This window comes from Musa acuminata, chromosome BXJ3-2, assembly GCF_036884655.1.
Source record: "Musa acuminata AAA Group cultivar baxijiao chromosome BXJ3-2, Cavendish_Baxijiao_AAA, whole genome shotgun sequence".
NCBI lineage: Eukaryota > Viridiplantae > Streptophyta > Magnoliopsida > Zingiberales > Musaceae > Musa > Musa acuminata.
Genome location: NC_088350.1, coordinates 34,684,629 through 34,706,296, shown reverse-complemented (window position 1 = coordinate 34,706,296; position 21,668 = coordinate 34,684,629). Strand labels below are relative to the sequence as shown.

At 35.9% G+C, this 21,668-nt stretch overlaps 2 protein-coding genes across 4 annotated transcripts; one reads left to right on the top strand and one right to left on the bottom strand.

Moving 5' to 3' along the window:
• Nucleotides 1–1,138: 1,138 nt before the first annotated feature.
• Nucleotides 1,139–4,394, top strand: LOC103976609 (PTI1-like tyrosine-protein kinase 2). Its single transcript, XM_009391875.3, has 6 exons — nt 1,139–1,392; nt 1,525–1,651; nt 1,758–2,031; nt 3,162–3,294; nt 3,703–3,792; nt 4,193–4,394. Exons 1-6 carry the CDS (start codon nt 1,240–1,242, stop codon nt 4,301–4,303), a joined length of 888 nt encoding a protein of 295 aa, XP_009390150.3. The 5' UTR covers nt 1,139–1,239; the 3' UTR covers nt 4,304–4,394.
• A 1,263-nt stretch (nt 4,395–5,657) lies between these two features.
• On the bottom strand, nt 5,658–20,942 carry LOC135584662 (CMP-sialic acid transporter 5-like). 3 transcript variants are annotated; one of them, XM_065140617.1, is made up of 16 exons: nt 20,680–20,934; nt 19,333–19,604; nt 18,628–18,744; nt 17,135–17,191; nt 15,057–15,134; nt 14,843–14,887; nt 14,165–14,224; nt 13,779–13,901; nt 11,469–11,546; nt 11,298–11,367; nt 8,323–8,430; nt 8,063–8,196; nt 7,911–7,987; nt 7,504–7,552; nt 7,317–7,424; nt 5,658–5,680 (listed from the first exon to the last, which is right to left on the bottom strand). In XM_065140617.1, exons 2-15 carry the CDS (start codon nt 19,501–19,503, stop codon nt 7,374–7,376), a joined length of 1,218 nt encoding a protein of 405 aa, XP_064996689.1. In that variant the 5' UTR covers nt 19,504–19,604; nt 20,680–20,934; the 3' UTR covers nt 5,658–5,680; nt 7,317–7,373. The 3 variants fall into 3 exon arrangements, with proteins under 3 accessions (XP_064996689.1, XP_064996690.1, XP_018678212.2); XM_065140618.1 differs by lacking the exon at nt 5,658–5,680 and adding an exon at nt 5,741–6,075 and having other exon boundaries at nt 20,680–20,942; XM_018822667.2 differs by lacking the exon at nt 5,658–5,680 and adding an exon at nt 6,070–6,091.
• Between the last annotated feature and the right edge of the window lie 726 nt (nt 20,943–21,668).

Genomic DNA, 21,668 nt, shown 5'->3' with positions numbered 1-21,668 from the left:
TGTCTTCTCGTTTTGCCGATCTTTACATATCTCATCATCAACTCGGTGTCTCTTCTTTGCTGCTTTCCTGTGCTCCAATGGAGGGCCTCAAAAAATACGGTTTGAAGGTGGTGCCATTTTCTCTTTCCTTCTCATTATGATGCTTTTGATTTCCTTTTCTGTAATTTGTTCGGTGAGTCGGTAGAATTTTGTGTGATGGATTTGACTGATGTTGGACTCGTTGCAGATCCATGTGCCCGTTCGTGCCTTGCGTTCTCTTGTTGGGAACTTGAAGGAGAGATACAGGAGAGAGAGGAGGAGTACAAGGATCTACAGGTGGTTTTCGTGTGCCAGAAACACGAGGAAGAAGGACTCTCTTCCTCGCACCGAGAACGAGTTCCAGGAAGAACCGAAGCAGCAGAAGAAGAAAAAGGATGATGATGATGGTATGTTGATTTCTGTGGACTTCGAATCTGATGTTGAGTATAATTTAGTGTCGGCTTGATGCTGTGGTTCTTCTCGTTCTTGCTGTCTTTGATTCCTTTCTTATCCATATGATCTCTCTTCAAATCTCTTAGATCACTTTAATGACATTATTAATTTATAGGAAAGATAAAAGGCTTTTAGGACCAGTATCCAATATTAAAGAGTTTAAGCTACCAATAATAGCTGAATTAGAGATTAATTTGGCCCCAGAATTAAGAATATGATGTATAAAAATAATACAATGTTTTTGGATTGTATCAGATCAGTATACGGTATGCAAGGTTTGCAACACCGTCTCGTACGACACAGTACGAGCAATATATACCTGTTTATGGACTCGGGTATACGTATCCCGATACGGTTGGTATAGTATCGGATAATGCAAGCTCTATATCGGGTAATCTTTTCTAATTTTTATAATATTTTTAGTCTTTTTTCTAAGGATCGATATGTATTAAGTGTTGGCACACTAATACCGACCGATACGGTATCACTGTGAATTCTACAATCCAATAATAGCCAAAAATAAGATGAATTATATGGTTTGATGTCAGCTCTTGATCGGATTGATAAGTACCAATTGGTGCATACCAAATGCATTTGTATTCCTTCTCTTCATGGAATCATCGTACTACTGATCCTTTTCTCTTGTCTTAATTTTCTTCAGGCACAGAAGACTCTGTAGAGGCATCTTCTACGCCGAGAAGTAGTGAACTCGAAGACCATCCTCCGACTCCTATTGCTGCTGTGCCTGAACTATCTTTGCATGAACTGATGGAGAACACTGACAATTTTGGGTTAAGATCAATGGTTGGGGAAGGATCACATGCGAGAGTCTACTATGCAGTTCTAAACGGCAAAGAAATTGCAATCAAAAAGCTTGACATGCCACAGAAACATGAGACCAATTCTGGTTTCATGTCACAGGTGATTTGCTGCAATGATTAACAATATAAGTTGAGATACAATATTATCGGAGTTTGAATCTTCATCGTCGTATGAAAGATTCAAACTTGTCTATGTTGTGTTCTTACCATGCACTTCATCTCTCGATGTCAGCTCTCATTTGCATCGAGATTGAAGCACAGGAATTTTGTACAGTTGTTGGGGTATTATGTGGAGGGAAATCTGAGGCTGCTGGCTTATGAGTTTGCCGCCATGGGATCTCTGCAAGACATCTTGCACGGTCGGCATCTTCTTCTTCCTCCTCCTCTCATTTGCATGAGTTGGAAGCTTTGGCTGCACCTTCTTCTTCCTCCTCCTCCTCTCATTCGCATGATTCCATGTTGCAGGAAGGAGGGGTGCTCTGGGAACACAACAGAGGCCTTTTCTTGGGTGGGAACAGAGAGTGCGGATTGCGATTGATGCAGCAAAGGGATTGGAGTATCTCCATGAGATGGTTCAGCCACCTGTTGTGCATAGGAACATCAGATCCAGCAACATCCTCATATTTGATGACTGCAGAGCAAAGATTGCAGACTTCGATCTGCTAAACCAGGCTCCTGATATGGCTACACGCCTTCTCTCTTCGCGGGTTTTGGGAACCTTTGGCTATCATGCTCCTGAGTAATAGCTCAAAAATCTCTTTCGTTTTGGTTCTTCCTCTCATGGAGTTATACCATCTTCCTTGCTTTGATATCGTGATATAGATGAAGGAAGGTGAATTTTTTTGGAGTGATCAATGCATCAAAACGTAGGTGGGATGATATGTATTGAATTTGGCTTTATGGTGATCTTAATGATTCTGATAGACAATAAAAGTCACATAATCTCACGATGAATGAATGGATATTAGGATTCAGATTTATTTCTGAAGGAAGTTTTTAGGACATTCTTGCATCATTTTTAGTATCAGAAATTTATTGGACTTGTTCTCCTAGTAAAAAGCATAGGAGTAATAACATAAAAGCTCTTTCATTTGGTTCTTCCTTGGAATTTGGCTATCTTCCTTGCTTCAATCTTGTGAATGTAGAAATTCTATGCACTTGTTCTTTAGATATTAGATGATGACAGGTGAGACATTTAGAACAATCGATGCATCAGACCTTAGGTGGGATCACAAGTATTGACTTTGGCTGACAGTGGAGATGGAAGACAGCTTTGTGGTCAAATAATTTGTCTCCAGATTGGTGATCTTTATGATTTTTGATAGATAATCTTAAGAAAATTCATCACTAGAGAAACCACCAGCCTCTCTCACCATGAAGAGCTGATGATTCTGGATAGATGTTAGTATTCAAATTCCTTTCTGAAGAAGTTTGTAGGAGATTTTTGCATCCTTTTCGGCATGAGAATGTTGAGTTATTATAGCACAAAATCTTTCATTTGGTTCTTCCATGGAATTTGAGTCTCTTCCTTTCCTTAATCTTGTGCTGGTAGAAACTCTAATCCTTCTCTTTAGGTTGGGGTGATGACAAGTGAATTGTTCAGAGCAATTACTGCATCAAAACTTAGGTTGGATGACATGTATTGAATTTGGCTTGTGATGGATTAGTGCTTAATGACCATCAAACCAAAAGGGAAGATATGATCTTAATGATTCTGATACATAATTTGATTCATCATAAGAGTTTTTGAAGACTAACAAATGCTGATTTCTCCATCCATCATTTCTGAAGAAGCTGATAACTCTTTAGGAGCTTGTTTGTCCTGCTGGTAAAAACCATATGAGATGGTAATGTTCGATGTTGATGCAGGTATGCAATGACTGGTGAACTGACCCAGAAGAGTGATGTTTACAGTTTTGGAGTTGTGCTTTTAGAGCTTCTAACAGGGAGGAAGCCGGTGGATCATTCCATGCCTCGCGGTCAGCAGAGCCTTGTAACATGGGTGATTTCTTTGTCTTGCATCCCTCCCCCCTCCCCTTCTTCTTCTCATTTGACATGTTCTTCTTGCTTCCTGCATCCATATAATAGCATTGCCAATATGTCACACAACAAAGAAAGAAAACCAATGGTGTGTCATCATTCTTTTCTCCAAAACCATAAATGAGCAACTTCTTTACTACATACATAACTTGGAGAGACAATTAGCATGCCATTCTCTTCCTCCTCAGATGGTCACTAATCTTGCTTATTTTAGCCTCACAGTAGTCTTTCTTTACAAGTTGCAACCTAAAACCTCAGTTTGCCATTCAGAAAAATAGATGCACATTGAACTTTGTCCTTCTTCTGTTGAAGGCTTCAAAAGTTTGTTTAGCTTATTTGATAAGTGCTAATTTTTTTCCCTTCAATGTAGGCAACTCCAAGGTTGGGTGACAAGAATAAGGTCAAACAATGTGTTGATCCAAGGTTGAAGGGACTCTATCCACCTGCAGCAGCTGCACAGGTATAATATATATCCATGTGTGTCCTGTCATGCTTTTATATTGGTTAGATTCATTAAACAACATTGAATTGCACTATAAATTAGCTTCTCTCTTTTAGTCAAAAGTGAAAAAAGACTTAAGTTAGTATATAATAATTTGAAGTATATCACAAGAAAATTGGTTATATATTTTAGATCAGTGATTTAGTCTCAACAAAGTCAATAGATTATCCCATCTGATAGTATGCAAACATCACTGACCGATACCTTAAGCTGCATTTTCTTTTTCTCTTGGTTGTTTCAATCGATCTACTGCTTTGTAGGGGTCATCAATGAGATTTAGTTCTTTCTCAAGAAAAGTTGAACTAGATTATGAACTTCCTACAGGAGCTATCAGTTTGACTGGTTTCATTCTCTGCAGTTTGCACAAGTGGCAGCTGAGTGTGTGGAGTATGAAGCTGATCACAGGCCAGACATGACCTCTGTGGTCAAGAAACTTAGGAAGATTGCTGTCCAACTCTCGCTGCCATGATTTGTCATCGTTGAGCTTTTGTACCTGCACCCGCCAAGCTGAATTGAAGATGAACTTTATTTTTGAATTTGCTACATGATTGTTCTATACTATTTTATTTTATTTTATTTTATTTTTTTCTCTTCTCTTTCATGGTTGCCAATCACTTAATCTTTCATCTTAACTAAATCCTCTTCTGCTGCTTCATAGAACAACTATAGCTGTCCAGAAATAAAATTGTGTTTCACACAAATGAAAAAAAACAAGTATTGGCTTGAGGAATTATTTCCTCTCTTAGCATGTTTTAACAAGATAGAAATTACCTTTTTAACAAGTCTTAGTGTGCAATTAGTAATGCTTATTGTAGCATCTGAGTTGTGTGATCCAAACAATTTATGAGCTGCCATTTATTTCACTGCTAAATGTATTGCTTAGATAAGGCTTTTATATGATGTTGATATTGATATTTAGGAATGAGGATGATATTGTGGCAATACTTCAAACGGAAATAATATAGCGAGGCCTTAGATGATTCTGCTGATGAGCAGTTGAAGGAAAACAAGTTCTATAAAGGATCACTTGTACTGAATTAAAATGAAATAGTTTGTTTACATATGAAACTACTTTTGTAAAAAAGATTTATAGAAAACACTAGTAAAATTTTGCAATAATTTATTTCGGTGATGTATCCAAATAAAAACTCATTAGATATAAGGTTCAGTAGAGAGAACTCACATACTATAATTTGACGAAATTACATAGGTTTTGTGTGTGTGAATATATATATATATATATATATATATATATATATATATATATATATATATATATATATATATATCGTCGATACGCCCCATGTACACCCTAAAACCTTAAAAATACTTTCGTCTATCATGTCAAGGTGTACTGATCGGTATACCTCGGTACCGATCGATATACACAGAAATTGAGAACCCGCTCTTAACATAATTGTACTTGCATCAAAGAAGGAGCGCTTCAAGTATTCAATTAGAGTTGTTACTGTGAAACATCAATACGAAGATTCATCCAACACACAAGGTTGTAATTAGGACATCCAATATCAGTCACTGCTCAGATTCCCATCTCATGTTAAGAAATAAAAAAGATAGACTAAAGAATAAGGTTTAGCAAATGGGAGAAGATAGAAATGATTGAGCTAAAATGTAATGTACATTTGAGGTAGGCTTTTAGAAATCACTACCGAGTGCAGAAAAGTTCATTTCACAGCATGCTGACTTCCAAAGAAGGCAATAAATGCATGGCAGAAAGAGAGTCAGGACCATTGCTTCTGTTACACACTGGAGCAAGAAAACCAATATTTTCTCAAGTAATTTTAAGGCGATGTAGTGGTTCCAACTTCTGATTTCCATTGAAAACCTTGTAGATCCACGAACCAGCAAGAAAGATGTGAAGACCATGAGCAGAACACAAGACATATATCAATGTAACTGCAGTAATTAATCCATTAAAAGAATATAGAAATGTGCTTCCATATTTTCACGTAAACATAGCTGAAATAACAATATGTTGCTAGGAGAGGTCTATTTTTTGAATATCATGACTGATGTTTGATCAACCTGCTCGAGTTTCTTCATTTTGTATCCTCCACAATTATAAGCTATGACTGCTGACTTTGTTCATCAGATCACAATAAAATTTTCCAACAGAAGCCAAAAAAAAACTATTCTTGGTAGCTCATTTGTATTTTTTTTATCCACTCGGTAGCTCGTCTATGTTCTATAGGTCAATAAAAAAGAACTCTCCGAGTATACCTGTTACAAAAAGCCACTGCAAAGTGAATATGCTGAGCATCTCCAAATTTAATCCAAGTATCAACTGAGTTTTTAGTATAGATGCAAGCCACAATGAGTGCAGTAAGTGTTCAGCTTGATTCTGCTGAAATTTAACAAAGCAAACAATACTTAATTTTTCGATTCACATGATCATTCAACTTTAAAATAAGTTTTTCTTTTGCCAAGTTGTGCTTGATTCTACTGTTTTTGACTAGAATTAAGCATTAATTCTGGTGAAATGTCATCTCATGCTAAATGTGCCTAAACTATTATATGCTAGCAACATTTTCAACTCTATCCATATAAGAGAATACCTGTGCAAATGAATTGCCAAGTTATACCTGAGCTGGGTGTCAGATAGAAAGCACAAGATATAAAAAAAAAAGAAGAATTAACTTATCTGAACAAAATACACTAAGCTCTCGTTATGCAAAACTTTCAATCCATTTGCACTATTCATTTCCAAAGGTTGTTTCCTGTTTTTCAACACTAGAACCACCCACCTCATCCATGGACAACCAAAGTATATCTGTTAAGACCCCTGATTTGTTCGTCCTTCAAATTTTGCCTACTAAATTAAAAACTAACCTAGGAAACCCCAAAACAATGGATTCAGCTTAAAGCCTAGGCAGTAGTTTAGGTGCCTTGGCAGCAGGGACAACAAACTCAGCAGAACGTCATCTCATCCTTTCTTTTTTTTGGTGTCAACTAACACATTTGATGGGAGATGTTATAATTAGTATACTTAGAAAATATTATATAACATACCCTGACTCCTATGGCAGAAAGATGAATTTATAAAAGCACTTTATAAAGACATTGTAAATTAACCTGTCTCACATGCACAAAATACATAAGCGACACAGTATATGTGCTGCTTAAATTCATAACATGTTCATAGACGAATATAAGAAATTCATAAGAATGAATATGTACCATATTAAATATAACTTTGACCCTTTTACTACCAAGTTACTAGCCCAGGATATGGCTCCCATACAAACAGTGTTTTTGCACAAAACAAAGTTCACTTAAAAATTATGCTGTACTTATAAGTACTTAGCTCTACACATCCATATTCACAATCTACATAGCTAAAAGCAATTTAATAAGATAAGATGAATGAACTGCACCAATGGTGTTCAATTAATATTAATCCTTATCAAAACGCTTCGCTATTATTATCACATTAATATGCATCTTAGTTTTAATAAACACACCTTAATTATCATATGGTTAAGTTTTATAAGGATCGGAGTGATGCCTCAAACATGACATCAAATGGGCAAGAGAGGCTGTCTCTCATCATGTCCAATGTGGTGGCTGGCCTGAAAGAAAGCAGATATCATGCATAAGGATTTGCCAATTCATAATTAACCAATTGTGCTACATGTACAATTGTCTTACATCTTCAGCAGCACCAGCAGTCATGTCTATGAAAGAAGCTTCCTTTGACCTTAAAAACAGACACAAGAAAATTAGTAATTTATAGTAGTTTGAATTTTGAAAAGGTACTTTATCAGTAAACAAATGTAAATTAGTATGTTCAAAATCTGAAATTTCTTTATTAAAAAGCAATTCAAAGTCTGAGACCAAATCTTTAAACTGCAAAGTGAAGTTATTTCCAATAATTACTTTGTGGTTGGACCAACTTGTTAATAAAATATATTAAGACCATTTCCAATGAGAAACATATAAAAAAAATGATAAAATCAAATAAATAGGTGATTAGGATCTCTCGAGTGGTACTGTTGTTGTCAAGATCACTTCTGAGACAGAAAAGGTCAAAGAATTAAAAAATTGAAAGGATGTACCTTGGATGTTGATCTTCCATCATCTCTAATTTTCTAAGTGGTGTCTCATCTTTTACTTTCGCAATCGGAGAGAAGAACTGACAGAAAATGTGTCAAGATTTTCAAAGATACAAACACATGGAATAAATTTAAAACCTAAGCCTGGTAAATACCTGGTGCATAGATATAAAAACTATGGATAACCCCAAGATGAAGTTCATGGTCAATGTATGACCAAATAATGCAGCAGATGCGATGCCAGTAAAAGTTGTGGCAACAGTAGATGAATACTTCTTCAAGATTGTGTCTGCAAGCACCATTAGCACAGAAAGGTTAAGTCTGAAAAAAAAGGGGAAAAAACACGCCAAATATTTGCAAAAGAAAAAAAAGTACTTAGCAGTAAGTGAACGACAAAAAGCACATAGCAATATACCGGCATATTTGAAGAAGAATGATGAAAGTATGCCCTGTGCTGCATTGTTAAATATCAAAAACATCGTCGCCTTTGAGTGGCCTTCGAGGATATTAAAGCTATTAGGTCCTGTAAATGTTTAAAAAAGTGAAACAAAAAAAAAAAACAAATATCTCTGATCTCTAGTAAAAGGTATCGGCAACTTGCAAACAGCGTGCAAAGATATTAAAACACAAATTATTACAAACAATTAACTGAACATGTATCCATTGAATTCTTAGCAATCCAACCAAACCAAATCTCTGATGGAATGAAATGACAAGAAAACAAGAATATTAAACTACTGATGTATGTATATCCAATTGTGTGCCTTCCACCCAGTAAGTACATATATATAATGGACAGAAACCTCTATGTCTGAAACTCTGAATTAGAAGGAAAACTAACCAACAATCAACAAATCAACATATAAATATGAAGGAGAAGATAAGCATCTTATGGTTACCTACACCAAAGGCCATTTAAAAGAGCATGGCAAGATTCTTGGTATAAATCCACACAAGAGGTGCAAAAGTCATATTAATGAATATTGGTGATTGTTAAAAAGGTTCCCAATCAGAAGAATATGAACTTGTTGGTATATTAAGAGTTAAACTAATTTAATTTAATATTCCCAACTTTTAGGACCTCTTAGCTGTGAGCATAACATATAAACAAGAATGAAATGCATCGGCTGAAGGGTATTATAAGAGGTTTAATGCCAAAAACAATGAAACTGCAGGGAGTTGGATCTAAGATAATGCAACTGGACCAAGAACTCAAGATATCATAAAACTAAGTAAACTTCCAATTAACTAAGCCTTTGACTGTACAACTTTTACAAGAAAAGAGATCATAAAACCAAGTAAGCCTTCCCCTAAGGCTTCATTGTGCACATGCAATTACTTTATTCATGAGTCAGATATATGAACAGCAAAAAGCTGCAGCCTTTACAGGAAAACATATAGTTTGAAATTTTGTGGTTTAAGTAATGAAACCACCAACTGTCAATCAAACCATTGAGATTTTTATATTAGTGACTGAAGAATATGCATCAGAATATGGATTACTATGTATTGAATCATGAAGGATGTGAAGCAGAATTTATAATGGTAATTAGTTATGAATTTTCCTACTACTAAAAATGAAGGACCACCTAATACCTCTTTCTATCTTTGAAAAATCCATCAATTCAAGTAAATTATTTTCTTGCTTTAGGATCATTAAAAGAAGGTAAAAGGAACTTAAATGAGTCTAATATCCAGATTGAATTACACATTAACAATTTGTTCTCCTTCGGGGTTTTTCTTCTTTTGTTTGTATTTGTGGTCATACATATTCACATGAGTCACCTTTCTGCCTAGAATTTGGATAAGCACAAATTTGGCACAATCTTTAAGAGTTTTGATGTCACACATTGACATCTAACCAACAAATTTAACAAACCATGACAGAGCCTTTTTGATCTATAACTATGATCTATAACCAAAACTAAATAGATTTATCAAAGCTTACACTAAATAGAAATGTAGTTCAGTTGGTGTATTTGCCGAGTTTCTAGTCATAAATAACAGACATCATTGATTCTCAACCTTGACGATCTATCACTTCTTTTCAGGCTACATCTCTCTTCCCTTCAAAAATCATGTTTGCTGACACTTCTTTATGAGCATGCCAGGTCAAAAATTACTTTGGGTTGGCCCCAACATTAGAAGCATAGGAAAAAGGGCTGAGGAATTCAGGGAAATGTCAAGTTGCCTTTAGTAGAGCAAGCTATGGATCGATCCGTATGGGGTTTGGATTCGACAATCTGTCGATTCGATACTTTCAAATGGAGGCGAGGGAGAGAACTATGGTAAAAAGACCAAGCGTAAAAACTGAAAGAAAACAGCTTCTATTGTTTGTAAAGTCAAAGTACTAACTACGAGGCTTGAAACAATGGAATAAAAAACGTGATAGTAAGTTTATGGGTGCGTGAGAATGCAGGTTGTCTTTAGACAGCACCCCCGGTACGTTGCGGTCACTGTCGTTTTTGGTCTCATCTCTTCACTGCAGGAACCTCCTCCTGAGGTTTAAACAGTAGACAGTAGGCATTGAGGACTTCTCACAGCAGCTGGACGAAGCTTTGGGGTGGAGCTTTGGGCTGCTGGAACTTGCAGAAGAAGGCTACGACTGAGAGGAACTGGCTGCACTGCATAGAATTCTTCCCTTCTCTTCTCGCTGTTCTTCACTGCTCTAAGGCAGGAAAAACTAGGGCCGACTGGGCTCTTTACCGATGGCTTCTTGGTTGCTTTGGGGGATGCTTTGGATGGGGCTCTCCTCCTTTTATCGTTATGGAAGGGGTGGAGTCCTAACTAGGTTAGGACTTAAGAGAGTTTTAATGCAGTTAGGACTTAGAGAGTCCTAACTAGGTTAAGACTTAGAGAGTCATAATGCTTTTGAGTCCTAATATATTTAAGACTTGGAAAGTCCTAATATTGTTAGGATTTGTTTAGCGTTGGCGCATGGAAGTTCTACTACTATTAGGAGTTGGCCCCACCATCTTCATGTGGTTGTCCTTATTTAGGTGAGGGCTGCCCTAATCCTAGTCCAACTAAGATTGGGATTGAGATTAGTAGGCTGCTATGATATGGGCTTTGCTTGGCCAAATAAGGCTTTGAGATTTCATGAGTTCCATCAATAGAGCTTGGCCAATTCAGTTGAGGGCTATTGAGATCGTCCTTGATCATGGATATGGAGCCAACAGTATATATTGACAATGTTAATGCAACCTTGTATAGAAACTTTATCATTCTATTATATATCCTAAGAACACATTAGTATAGCAAGCACAAGAATAATGTAGTCAGAGTTAGATCCACTCAACTCGTGTAAATGATCGATCCTCAAATGCATATCAACTATGTCTAGCCAATATTTATAATACTTTTTAATCAACTAGAGGCAAGATCATGTACCTTTGAAAAGGGCAGTCCCTACAATGCCCAAAAAGTTGAATATTGCACCATATCCATACAAAAATAAGTTCTGAAAGATGTAATAAAATATTATGACTCTCTTCCTCCAGCTATTCACCTGCTGAAAAAGTAATTGGCAAGGATACGTTCAGTTATAAAAAAGCCAGTCACCTGAAGGTAAATACTTGTTTCAAATTGGCTTTTCAGAGCATATTCATTGTAGACGGAGGCCATTGATGGAACAGTAACCTGCAACATCATAATACAAAGTGAACATGAAAGCAGAACTAATTATATAACCAATACCATCAAGAATCTCTGTACATCTGAGGTTTCACTTAAAAGCAGCTTGTTCAAAACACATAAATTGTTCATTCTCTAACTTGTTAAAAATAGAAAACTTCAAAAAACAAAGCTATTAGGAAGGATGGTGACACTCCAAGAGGTCACATTTACCAGTTGGACTATAAAGCAAAGGCAAGGCAAAAATATTGATAATTTACTTATCATTACTCGACATGATGAGATAACTAACTAATTAACTTTGTTGAGCCTAAACTACTAGTCCGAAAGACATGAGCCTAAATTAATAATAGTGCACTTATCAAACTAGACCCTCATGAGTCAATTTAAGTAAATGTCCACTTCCATTCTGAGACTAAATTAAGGTTTCAGGATCTCTCCCATATTTAAGGGTTTGACGTTCTCGTCAAATGTCCACATGAGATATAGTCTAATGATGACTCCACGTTATACTGTATCCTTCGATATCATCCATGGTTAATCCTTTTCTACTTGGGCCCCTCATCATGTCCAATATAGCATGATCCATGTGAGGCCTATCCTAGTAATATCTCCACGATGTGATAAACCCTTTAGTTCCATTCATGTTTAATCCTTTAATAAAACTTTTATTGTAACCCTAGTTTAGTCCCACATCGAAAATGGACAAACACTTAACCAGCGATTTCAATAGGCACTCGTGCGAGGCAAAGCGAGGCCCGAGCGCCTCGCTTCAAAGAGGCACTTGCTCGAGCCCAGACGCCGGGTGCTTCGAGCAAGCGCCCGGGTTCAACCAGGCGACCGAACCAGTGTTTTACGTTTGGTTCGGTCTCCGGTGCTTCAGTTGGTTCGATTAAACCAAATAAAGCTTTGATATCAGCCTCCCAACATCCCTCTCGCGACTTCCCCAACCCTAACCCTGCTCGCGATTCTGCCGCTGACATTTCCTCTCTACTACCGCTGCCTCTCTCCGCTATCGTTGCCTGTCTTCGTTGTCGTTGTTTGCCACTATCATCACTCCCGCTCCCGTTGCCATTGCCACTACTATTACTCTTACTCCCTCTACTCACATCGACTTGATAGTATACTGTTAACAGTATATTAACTGTATACTAGTAACAATAATTTTTTATTTATTAGATTAATAATATATTATTTTGATTTTAATACTGCTAATTTTTATTTATTTAAAATTATTGTTATTGTTTTGAATTTTGAGATTTTTTGTTAATGTGATATTGTGATTCTGTAAGATTTTTTATTTAATATCATATTTTTATTTAAATAATTATATTTATTAATTAATTTTATATATTTTTATATTTTAGCGTCTCGTTTCGCTCGGGCGAGCGTCCAGTGCCTCGGGCAGTTTTGCACCTTGACGTCTTTTGACGCCTAACGCTTTTTAAATCACTACACTTAACTAGCTAGTAAGGTATTACAATTAACTTAAAATTAAGTATTTTTGACCGGTAATAAGTCTAGTATCCTTTCAGTTGTGTTGTAACACAACTTCATGAATTAGTCAGCCATATAACACTTGAAGTAGTCTATTATATAAGAAGAATTGTATGACACCAAAATTTAACCAAATCTGAACTTTTCCATATTTAGATGTTCACATCAAAACTCTCAAATTCCAGATAAAGGAGATAACAACTTATTTACATCTTAAAACCATATGATAAAAAAATTACTGTTTGTAAATTAGGGATGTTAACCTAAGAGAAGTATTATTGTGATGATAAACAATTTTAAGTAAAATCCAGCTATTTAGAATTTTATACTCAAGTTGACAATTATGTAGAAAAGTATCGTCAGGTACTGCATCAGTCAGAATGGATCAGCCCATATTATGATAGAAAAGTATCGTCAAGTACTATACTAATACATGGTGAAGGTGCCAATATACAAGGACATACCATTTGCATGACAGAACTTAATACCACACAAGAAAGTTGTCACCAAGCACCCATAGGTCCCATACTACAAAACATCAATTCTTGGGACAATAAATATAATATATATAAGGTGCTCCAATTATCAAATTTATGGTAGATCAATTATTAACAAGTTGTAAAAAAGTTTCCAAAAGGATTATCAGACTCTAATAAAGAGAAACAAGAAAAAAATAAATCAATGAAAAAAAGAGAAACAACGATGGTTAAACATATAAATGATGTGAGTGATAAAACTTACAAAAACTAATGTATACACATAAGCAACCATCGTAACTGGAAGACCCAGTGCTGTGGAACCCTCAGGCAGTGATCGGAGTTGATTTACGCTTATCCCAATCAGCAAAAGCGCAAGAGCCTCCCACTGCCCATCAGTAAAAAAGAAACAAAGGAAAAAACTTAATGACCAATAATAAAACATTATCATTCGACATAAGAAATCATAGACGTTGCTGAGAAGTTATATGAACATAATTAGGTTGCCACAAATGATCATCTCATACAAGCACTTATATGTCTAGTATAACATATTTCACATCTAAAATTTGACAGTGGACTTTTCTAAGTCTTATCCACTAAAGTACATCATGCAACATGAATGCAACTGATTCTAGAGTCCAAACGTACCTGAATTATGGAAAAACGCCTCCGCATTATTATCTTTAAAAGGACCGCGATCACCAAAACCTACAAGTAATTTGCATAAAGGTAGCACAATATCAATGATTTGGCTTCAAGAAAAAATTCAGTTTTCAGCATCTTGTATGAACAAGACAAGCAAACGATGGAAGAGCACAATATACATTCAAAATAGAATTAAAGAACATATCCTTGAAATTTCTTGACTGACAATAATGGAAACAGCTAAAAAACATGCTTCAGAAATACACAATGTTCTTCCGCATGGAAAGCCAGATATATAGATATATTCTGTTTTGTACATACATCAAGCTAGTAAAAAAAGAAAAAAATTATCTAAGGAGCCATGCTACAAAACATGTTCATGTCCATCAACTCCATTTGCCTAGAGAAGGCAAATTATGGCACTGATATGATATGTTGTATTAACCAAGCAAAATCAGTATATCAACTTATAATGTTATGGTTTAATATCTATGAGTAAAAAAAACTTTAAGAGAAAGTTCCATGAATACTAATCTATTCATCTACATTAACCTCAGCACAGATATTGCAATGTAATTATTATTACAGGCTTACAGCAAACAATTCTTATGTTAGAAAACCTACATTGAAATGAATGGTTTAAAAGATTAAACATAAAGCCGAGGATTTATAGAGTGCTACCTTCAGGTTGCTCAACATTTTCACAGTAGCAGGATTGAAGTATAGCTGCAAAGAGAGAGAAAATAACAAAAGGACAATCATAAGCATATCAAGTACTCCAAAGTCCAAACCACAAATAGCTAAAAAAACACACAAAGAAAATTGTTGGGTAATTTTTTGTCAGAATATATGAAGCTAGAAAAATGTTTTCATATGATATGAAGCTAAAACACACCTGCATGGTAAACTTTAGATAATTATTGATTGCATATAGAAGAGCAGGAACAGCAAGAAGGACATTGTTCCGAGCTGCCTGCAAAATATAGGCATAAACTTCGAATCAGATCATACCATGAATACATGATGTAAAAAAGACAGATATTTATCCGTTTTTGCTGCATTTGTCTGTTGTTTTTATTTTTATTTTGTTTTCTTTTGCACTCAGAAGTCAGAACACTCTTTTACGGCAGCAAAAATGGATAAAAATTAATTGAGTTTGCACCTAAGGAAAGTCACATTATTTTCAGATTCTTTCTGTAAGTGAAGTCTGAATTGAACAGGCAGAAACTGAATTACATTACTTGATAACTCTCTAGGTTATGAAGAACCCTGGACTCGATGACAGCAGGATAATCAAAGTTGAATCCAAATTATCATATCGGTATTACTACCAAAACCATCTTAATGACAAGACAATTTTAATTAATTTGCAGGAAAGTACAACAGGAAAAAGTCACATTAACCTTCCCGATTTCTTTCTTACTTTGCAACTGAAACCAATGAACAAAGAATGAAGGATCTACAATCATTGTTTAAATTTTTATTTCCACAACAATTTTAAAAGCACATACATTTGATTAATTTGCAAAACTTTCATTCTTAAAACATCCTCTAAGCCCCTCCATTTCTAACCTTTGATAAACCAACCAAAAATTTAAAAAAGAGCTATATATCCATAATTATGAAAATGATATAGGTACATCGTGTATCAAGGTTTTGAATACCAGACCAATATCAGATTGGGTAACCTATTGCCCTGGTATAATATTATATGTCAGCCGATATATTGACCTATATCACTTGGTATTATTGAATAAAATAAAAACTAAATGGTATATGCATCATTATTGAGCTATTTATTGTATCATTGAATAAAATAAAAAGAATATATGGTGCATGTACTACTATCAAGCTATATATTCCAATAGTAGTGTTTAGTTGGACCGAGCAATACCGGTTAGCAAACATATCAGTCAAACTAGTATCCAAAACTTTGTTTTGTTATAACCTTGTGGAAAGATCAATGCATCTTAAAAGTTCGAATCAATTTTACTAGCCACAATTGAAATTTCATCTAAGAATTTGGAACATACAAAAAAAAATTCTTACTTTTACACGTCTACAACTTTAACTCTTCACCACTCCATACACAACTTTAAGTTCAAAAAATAATCCCGATCCATACTCACTATACGAGGTGATTATATTCCATTTGCAAATGCATTTTAGGAGTTGTATTTACCTGGGGCCATATACAACCCAGAACAACATGTTCTGCCTTTGAAGAAGTCTACTTTGAAAGGTTTAACAATAATGCAAAAAAATGGTTTTGAGCAACACATACTTCTCTTTAGTGGCTTATATTGAATAGAAATTAATTTCGCAGTTGGACAGAATTGCTCTCCGTTAAGGCCAAGATAGAGGGGACATTTAATCTAAAATCTTCTTCCTGTTAAAGACTGATGAATTTCTTCTACTTACTGACAAATAAACGGTCCTGTGTTAGAAGTTTGGAGTCATGAACAGAACTGTGGAATGCCTGTTGTGGAATTAAATAATAATCACATTCCACAAATGCAGTTTTTTCAAGGTTAGATGCGGTCCATGGTGTCGTATCAACTCACAAGTAAAAGTTTAGTAAAGCACTCCAGTCCACCAATACAGATTGAGGAATACCTTGCCAAAAGATGTCTTGGAAATAGTTTTGGCAAGCATATAGACTCAGTCAGCCAGGAGATTTTCAAAATTTAGTCACATTACTTCTCATATTCTTTCTGTTGTTGAATTCTACAGCAGTTAGAAGTTCAATACAGCGAAGATCCTAATATAACCTAAGGATCATAATACTTATTGTTAAAAAGTACCATATATAAAATCAATATAGCAAGAAGCACTATCCACTGACATAATTAACTGCTAAATATTGGATGTTACAAAATAAAGAAAATTAAAAAGAATGATCACAAGAAAATATGGAAAGATAAAAGAGTTTAATGATCATGACATGAATATTGGTGTGCAGAGATACTCTACCTGTACAAATGTAGAAATTGATAGAAGGGGTTTCTCTCCAACCTTTTGGCGTCTACCCTGTTTAGTTACAAATATCAGCTCTGGTTGTAGCAAAATATTATCATTGAAACAGAACATTGTGGTAGCATTAAAATATAAGACTAGAAGAATGGGATTCATACTTCATTAATACTACTAGCAAAAAGCTGAAAATCAAACAGCACAAAATAAAAGGAAAAAATTGAAATGTAGAACCATCAGTAGTTACAATAACTAATAAGTGACTTATTATATGATACTTGTGTTCTTTGCTTTTCCAATGAAGTTGACTACATATCCGACATGATTTTCTTAAGTTCTAGATAAATCTGGCAACTTCATGTCTGTTTATTTAATATAGATTCCCTAGAAAGAAAGATATCTATCCAAGAGATGCACATCCCTAATAGTTCTAACATTTGACATCTTGAATCCAAGTAGCCCAATACTATAGAAAACCAGCTCTGTCAGGAAACTTTTATTTATCTTGGAATTATGTGCAGTTAGGATTTCTTTTTATTTTTTACTCTAATGAGAAATTATTAAGAGTACCTTTAGACGTATTGGACACTAAAAAGTTAATGAGTTGATTTATCTAATAAATGACTGGTAATCAATATTAAGAGTCCTTAAATTCAAATTCTGAAGCAACAAGGGTTTTCAACAGGTTGAATGGTAGTAGTTGGCTAATTCTACTACCACATAAGTCATAACAGGAGCAGCAAGTGTTTTTAAATTATGTAAGCTGATGTGAAGAAGGCTCTTTTCATTTGTAAGTGTCTTAATTGGAACATTTCAAGATTTCAAATTGATATTTGCCCTTTCTGATTTTTTTAATAAGAACCTGTGTAAATCAAAGCACATGGCAACTAAACCTATTAATTGGCGACAGTTTTTTCGGAAACATAATTCAAAGAATACACCACTTGGCTTTTTCATTCTATTTCATCTATGCACATGTGATATACTATCTTCTCCCACCCACGAATATCAGATTATAACTAGAAAAGCTCTCAAATTTGTAGCAAACTTGAAAGTTGCGTTATTATAAACAATTTAGCTCAAAATATGAACACAAATTTTCTTAACATACAGATTGATTTATATAAAATATGAAAACAATCATATGGTCACCACATGATATAAAGTACAGATAGATTCGTATGAACAGACCAGTATTTACTGGTTCGACCAATCATCAATGATAGAGTAGATGATTGGGTTTCAGATCATAAATGTGCAAATTCCTAAATGAAGGCAAGTCTAGACAAGAAAAAGGACTTCTATTTTGACAAAAAGCCTAGTTGGACAATATAAGGCCTTATTAGTTGCTGTTTGACATGATGCACCCAGCGAGTAACTCTCCTACAATAACTTAGAATTGGAAATACTCTAAAATGGAAAATTGCAAGCGCCATCTGTTCATAGTATCCCACAAAATAATATTACTATAAAAATAAGGTTATAAGACAAACCTGGAATAATAACATAATGATGGCAAAGAGAACTTTTGCAACTTCTGTCAAAAAATTTACACTGATGGGACTAAACTTGAACTTCCCATCCACCTTGGACATATAGACTAGTATAGGCTGCAACAAATTACAAAATCTGCTTAAGCACAATCCAACAAAATTCCGCAAAGTTCTGCATAAACAAAAAAAGCCTACAACATAGAGTTTGCCTCAGATACTTTGAATACTTAAGGACTACACAGGTGCCAGCTTATAACAAGGAACATCTTTGTTGTACCATGTTGTCATTTGTGCAGCAAGTGTTATGCCACAACTTTCACTGGTGAAAGATAAGTGTCATGCCACAACTTTCACTGGTGAAAGATATTTATGCACTGCCAAGCATACCATGTTCAGTCTCTCAAATCAGAAGTAAAAGCACAATGCAAGTAATTAAAAAAATCCAGCATATGAAATCAACTGTAATCACATCTGAAGCATGCATAAGTTTCATTGGCTATTCACACATCATTCAATAAACAAAACATGTAACAAGTTGCCAATGTTTTAACCCATGTGCTAAGGCAAATACTACAACCAAAAGTCCGACTGAGACAGTCACTGAGCACAGATGTTAAACCTTTGGCCAAAAGATAAATGCCACTCATATTTCAAAAGGAAAAATAAATCTGAAAAAAAAATTGAAGATCTTTCAAAATAAAGTACCTGAAGACCAACCAAGATACAATCACCCACAACAAGAAGAAATTTAAGAGCACGATATCTGGATGATACTTTGCTCCTATGCTTATCATATGCCCTTGATACAGATCTTGGGCTTGGCGAGACTATTTTGGAATGACAAACACTGCATTCTACCATCCCGTTCTTTAGCATCTCAAAAGTACACCTTTTGCAAGTATTACTTGGCCACCACCTGGCCAATAGATCTAGAAATCAAACTGTTCTCGTGATATCAAGTCAAAACTGTAGCAAACCTGACAACATAAGAGAATATGATAAAATCATCACAATTTAGAAAGTAAAAAATCAGCCAACAAGGGAAGTAGAACCTCTCATAAAATCAACAAACAAAGGAATCTACTATTGAACCCAACGAGTAAGTCATTTGCTTATATAGTTTCTGTTTTCCCTAACTTCCAAATCAAACAGCAAGTGACCTTTATATAAAATAGAACAATAACACTGCAAATTGAAATTCGTATAGGGACATGGAAAACCAAACAGATTACTTCCCAATCTCATGAACAATCCAATTAATCCATATTCCCTGTAGCAGCAATGAAAATAATGCAAAAAAAAACTTTTCCACCTTCCCATCAAGGTCAAATATCACAACGACATGAATTTCATCCCAAAAAATGAAAGATAGACAAAGGAAAAGAACCAACGAAAGAAAATTGCATATCCACAATAACACGCCAAGATCCAGAAATCAAAGCTGTTGTTGTCATATCAAAGTCAGCAATCCTGAGAAGTAACTACAGTATATAAAATAAAAACCAGCTTGCTCATGATTTCTAAAGGGCAAACCCAGTGTATGGGACTTCCGCGATTGCATGTCTGAGGAGGGTCAATGTATGCAGCTTTACCTTTATATTTAGAGAGGCCGATACTACCCTCGTTTCCTAGATCACAAGGGAGCAACCTTACTGTTCTACCAAAGCCCACCCTTTCTCATACGATTTCCATCTTCCTCAATCTCCAAATCAAATTGCAAATGACCTTCATATGTACTACAATTATTATCGTACAAACTGAAATGAAGCATAAAATTCTCCCCGAAGCTCATGATGGATCCTATTACACTAGACTATCCGTTTCAGTAACGAAGCAGTGATTGGAAAGGTGCTTTTCTCTCAACTTGCCAGAAAGAACCAACATCACAACAGCTCGAATTTCCTGCCGAACCGATTACATCAAGACGAAAGATAATCAACACAAACAAGAAACCGCATCGCCGCCACCGTGAATCCACCCCAATTATGAACATTGCTCGACGACATAAAATTAAAGCCACTGCAGAATTGAGACAAGGAACCGAGAACTGACCGAGATTCCAGATCCAGATCCACCTAGCGCAGCTTCAATTGCATTCCTCCCAGAACCAAAGGGCCCGAGACCAGATCTGATCCGATCGAGCCCAATCGGAAGAGGGATCTAACCCGCACAGCCCTCAGATCCGGCCGCGATCACGAGAATGGAGTACTTCTTGATGGGATCCAGAGAACAGTAGGGTTCTTAAGATCCAGATTCCAAGGACGCCACGAAGAGACAGGAGAGGAGAATAACCGGAAAGCGGGAGAGGCGAAGGCGACGATGTGGGGAAGAACTAGGAGCTTCTTCCTATTTATATAAGGCCACATAAAAAAATTGACTCACCCTTGTGCCAGTGTCCCCCAGCCTTACCCACAGGTAAGCGGGCTCCACCGACGGAGCCCACCTTTTCGGAGCCAATCAGAGTACCGGTGTTCGGTAACAGAATAATCGGGTCGGATCGGACGCTTTACATCCCGGATCGGGTTACCGGTTCTTCTCTGTTCTATGAAACCAAACAAAAAATTAACTCACTGTCATGAAACTTACCCTGAATCTCCTCCAGGGAAGCTGGCTCTACTTTTAAACCCCACCTGTTCTTTTCCAATTAGATTACGGGTAAAAGCAGGGTAGGAGTAAAATCGGGTTGGCTCCGATGCTACATTTCCCGGATCGGGCATGATGGGTTGCCGACCCGACCCATTCATATCTGGTCTTACTCGTCGAAAGGTGCCATCGCGAAGCATCGAAAAGCCTTCGCTGTAGCTCCTACGGCGTCGATTGCGTGCGATCAAGATCCTCTTTGCCGATCGATTCGACCTCTCAAGCGGAGTTCCCCGACCAGCGATCGATTTCTGATGCTTAATCGGTATGATTTCTGTTGTTTGGAGTCGGATCAATTCTTTTTTATTCTTGGTGATGCCCTTATCTTCTTTCGATTTCCTGTTTCGTGGCGTAATTTCTTGTTGTGAGGCAGTGATCTAGTCATAGATGATTGAGTTACT

Coding starts and splice junctions, on each gene's coding strand:
- LOC135584662 (XM_065140618.1), bottom strand. CDS start 19,503: ATGCTAAAGAACGGGATGGTAGAATGCAGTGTTTGTCATTCCAAAATA. Junction 11,368..11,468: donor AAACAAGTATTTACCTTCAG/GTGACTGGCTTT, acceptor TACATCTTTCAG/AACTTATTTTTGTATGGATA. Junction 8,197..8,322: donor ATTCTTCTTCAAATATGCCG/GTATATTGCTAT, acceptor TGGTGCTTGCAG/ACACAATCTTGAAGAAGTAT.
- LOC103976609 (XM_009391875.3), top strand. CDS start 1,240: ATGGAGAACACTGACAATTTTGGGTTAAGATCAATGGTTGGGGAAGGA. Junction 2,032..3,161: donor TTTGGCTATCATGCTCCTGA/GTAATAGCTCAA, acceptor ATGTTGATGCAG/GTATGCAATGACTGGTGAAC. Junction 3,793..4,192: donor CACCTGCAGCAGCTGCACAG/GTATAATATATA, acceptor CATTCTCTGCAG/TTTGCACAAGTGGCAGCTGA.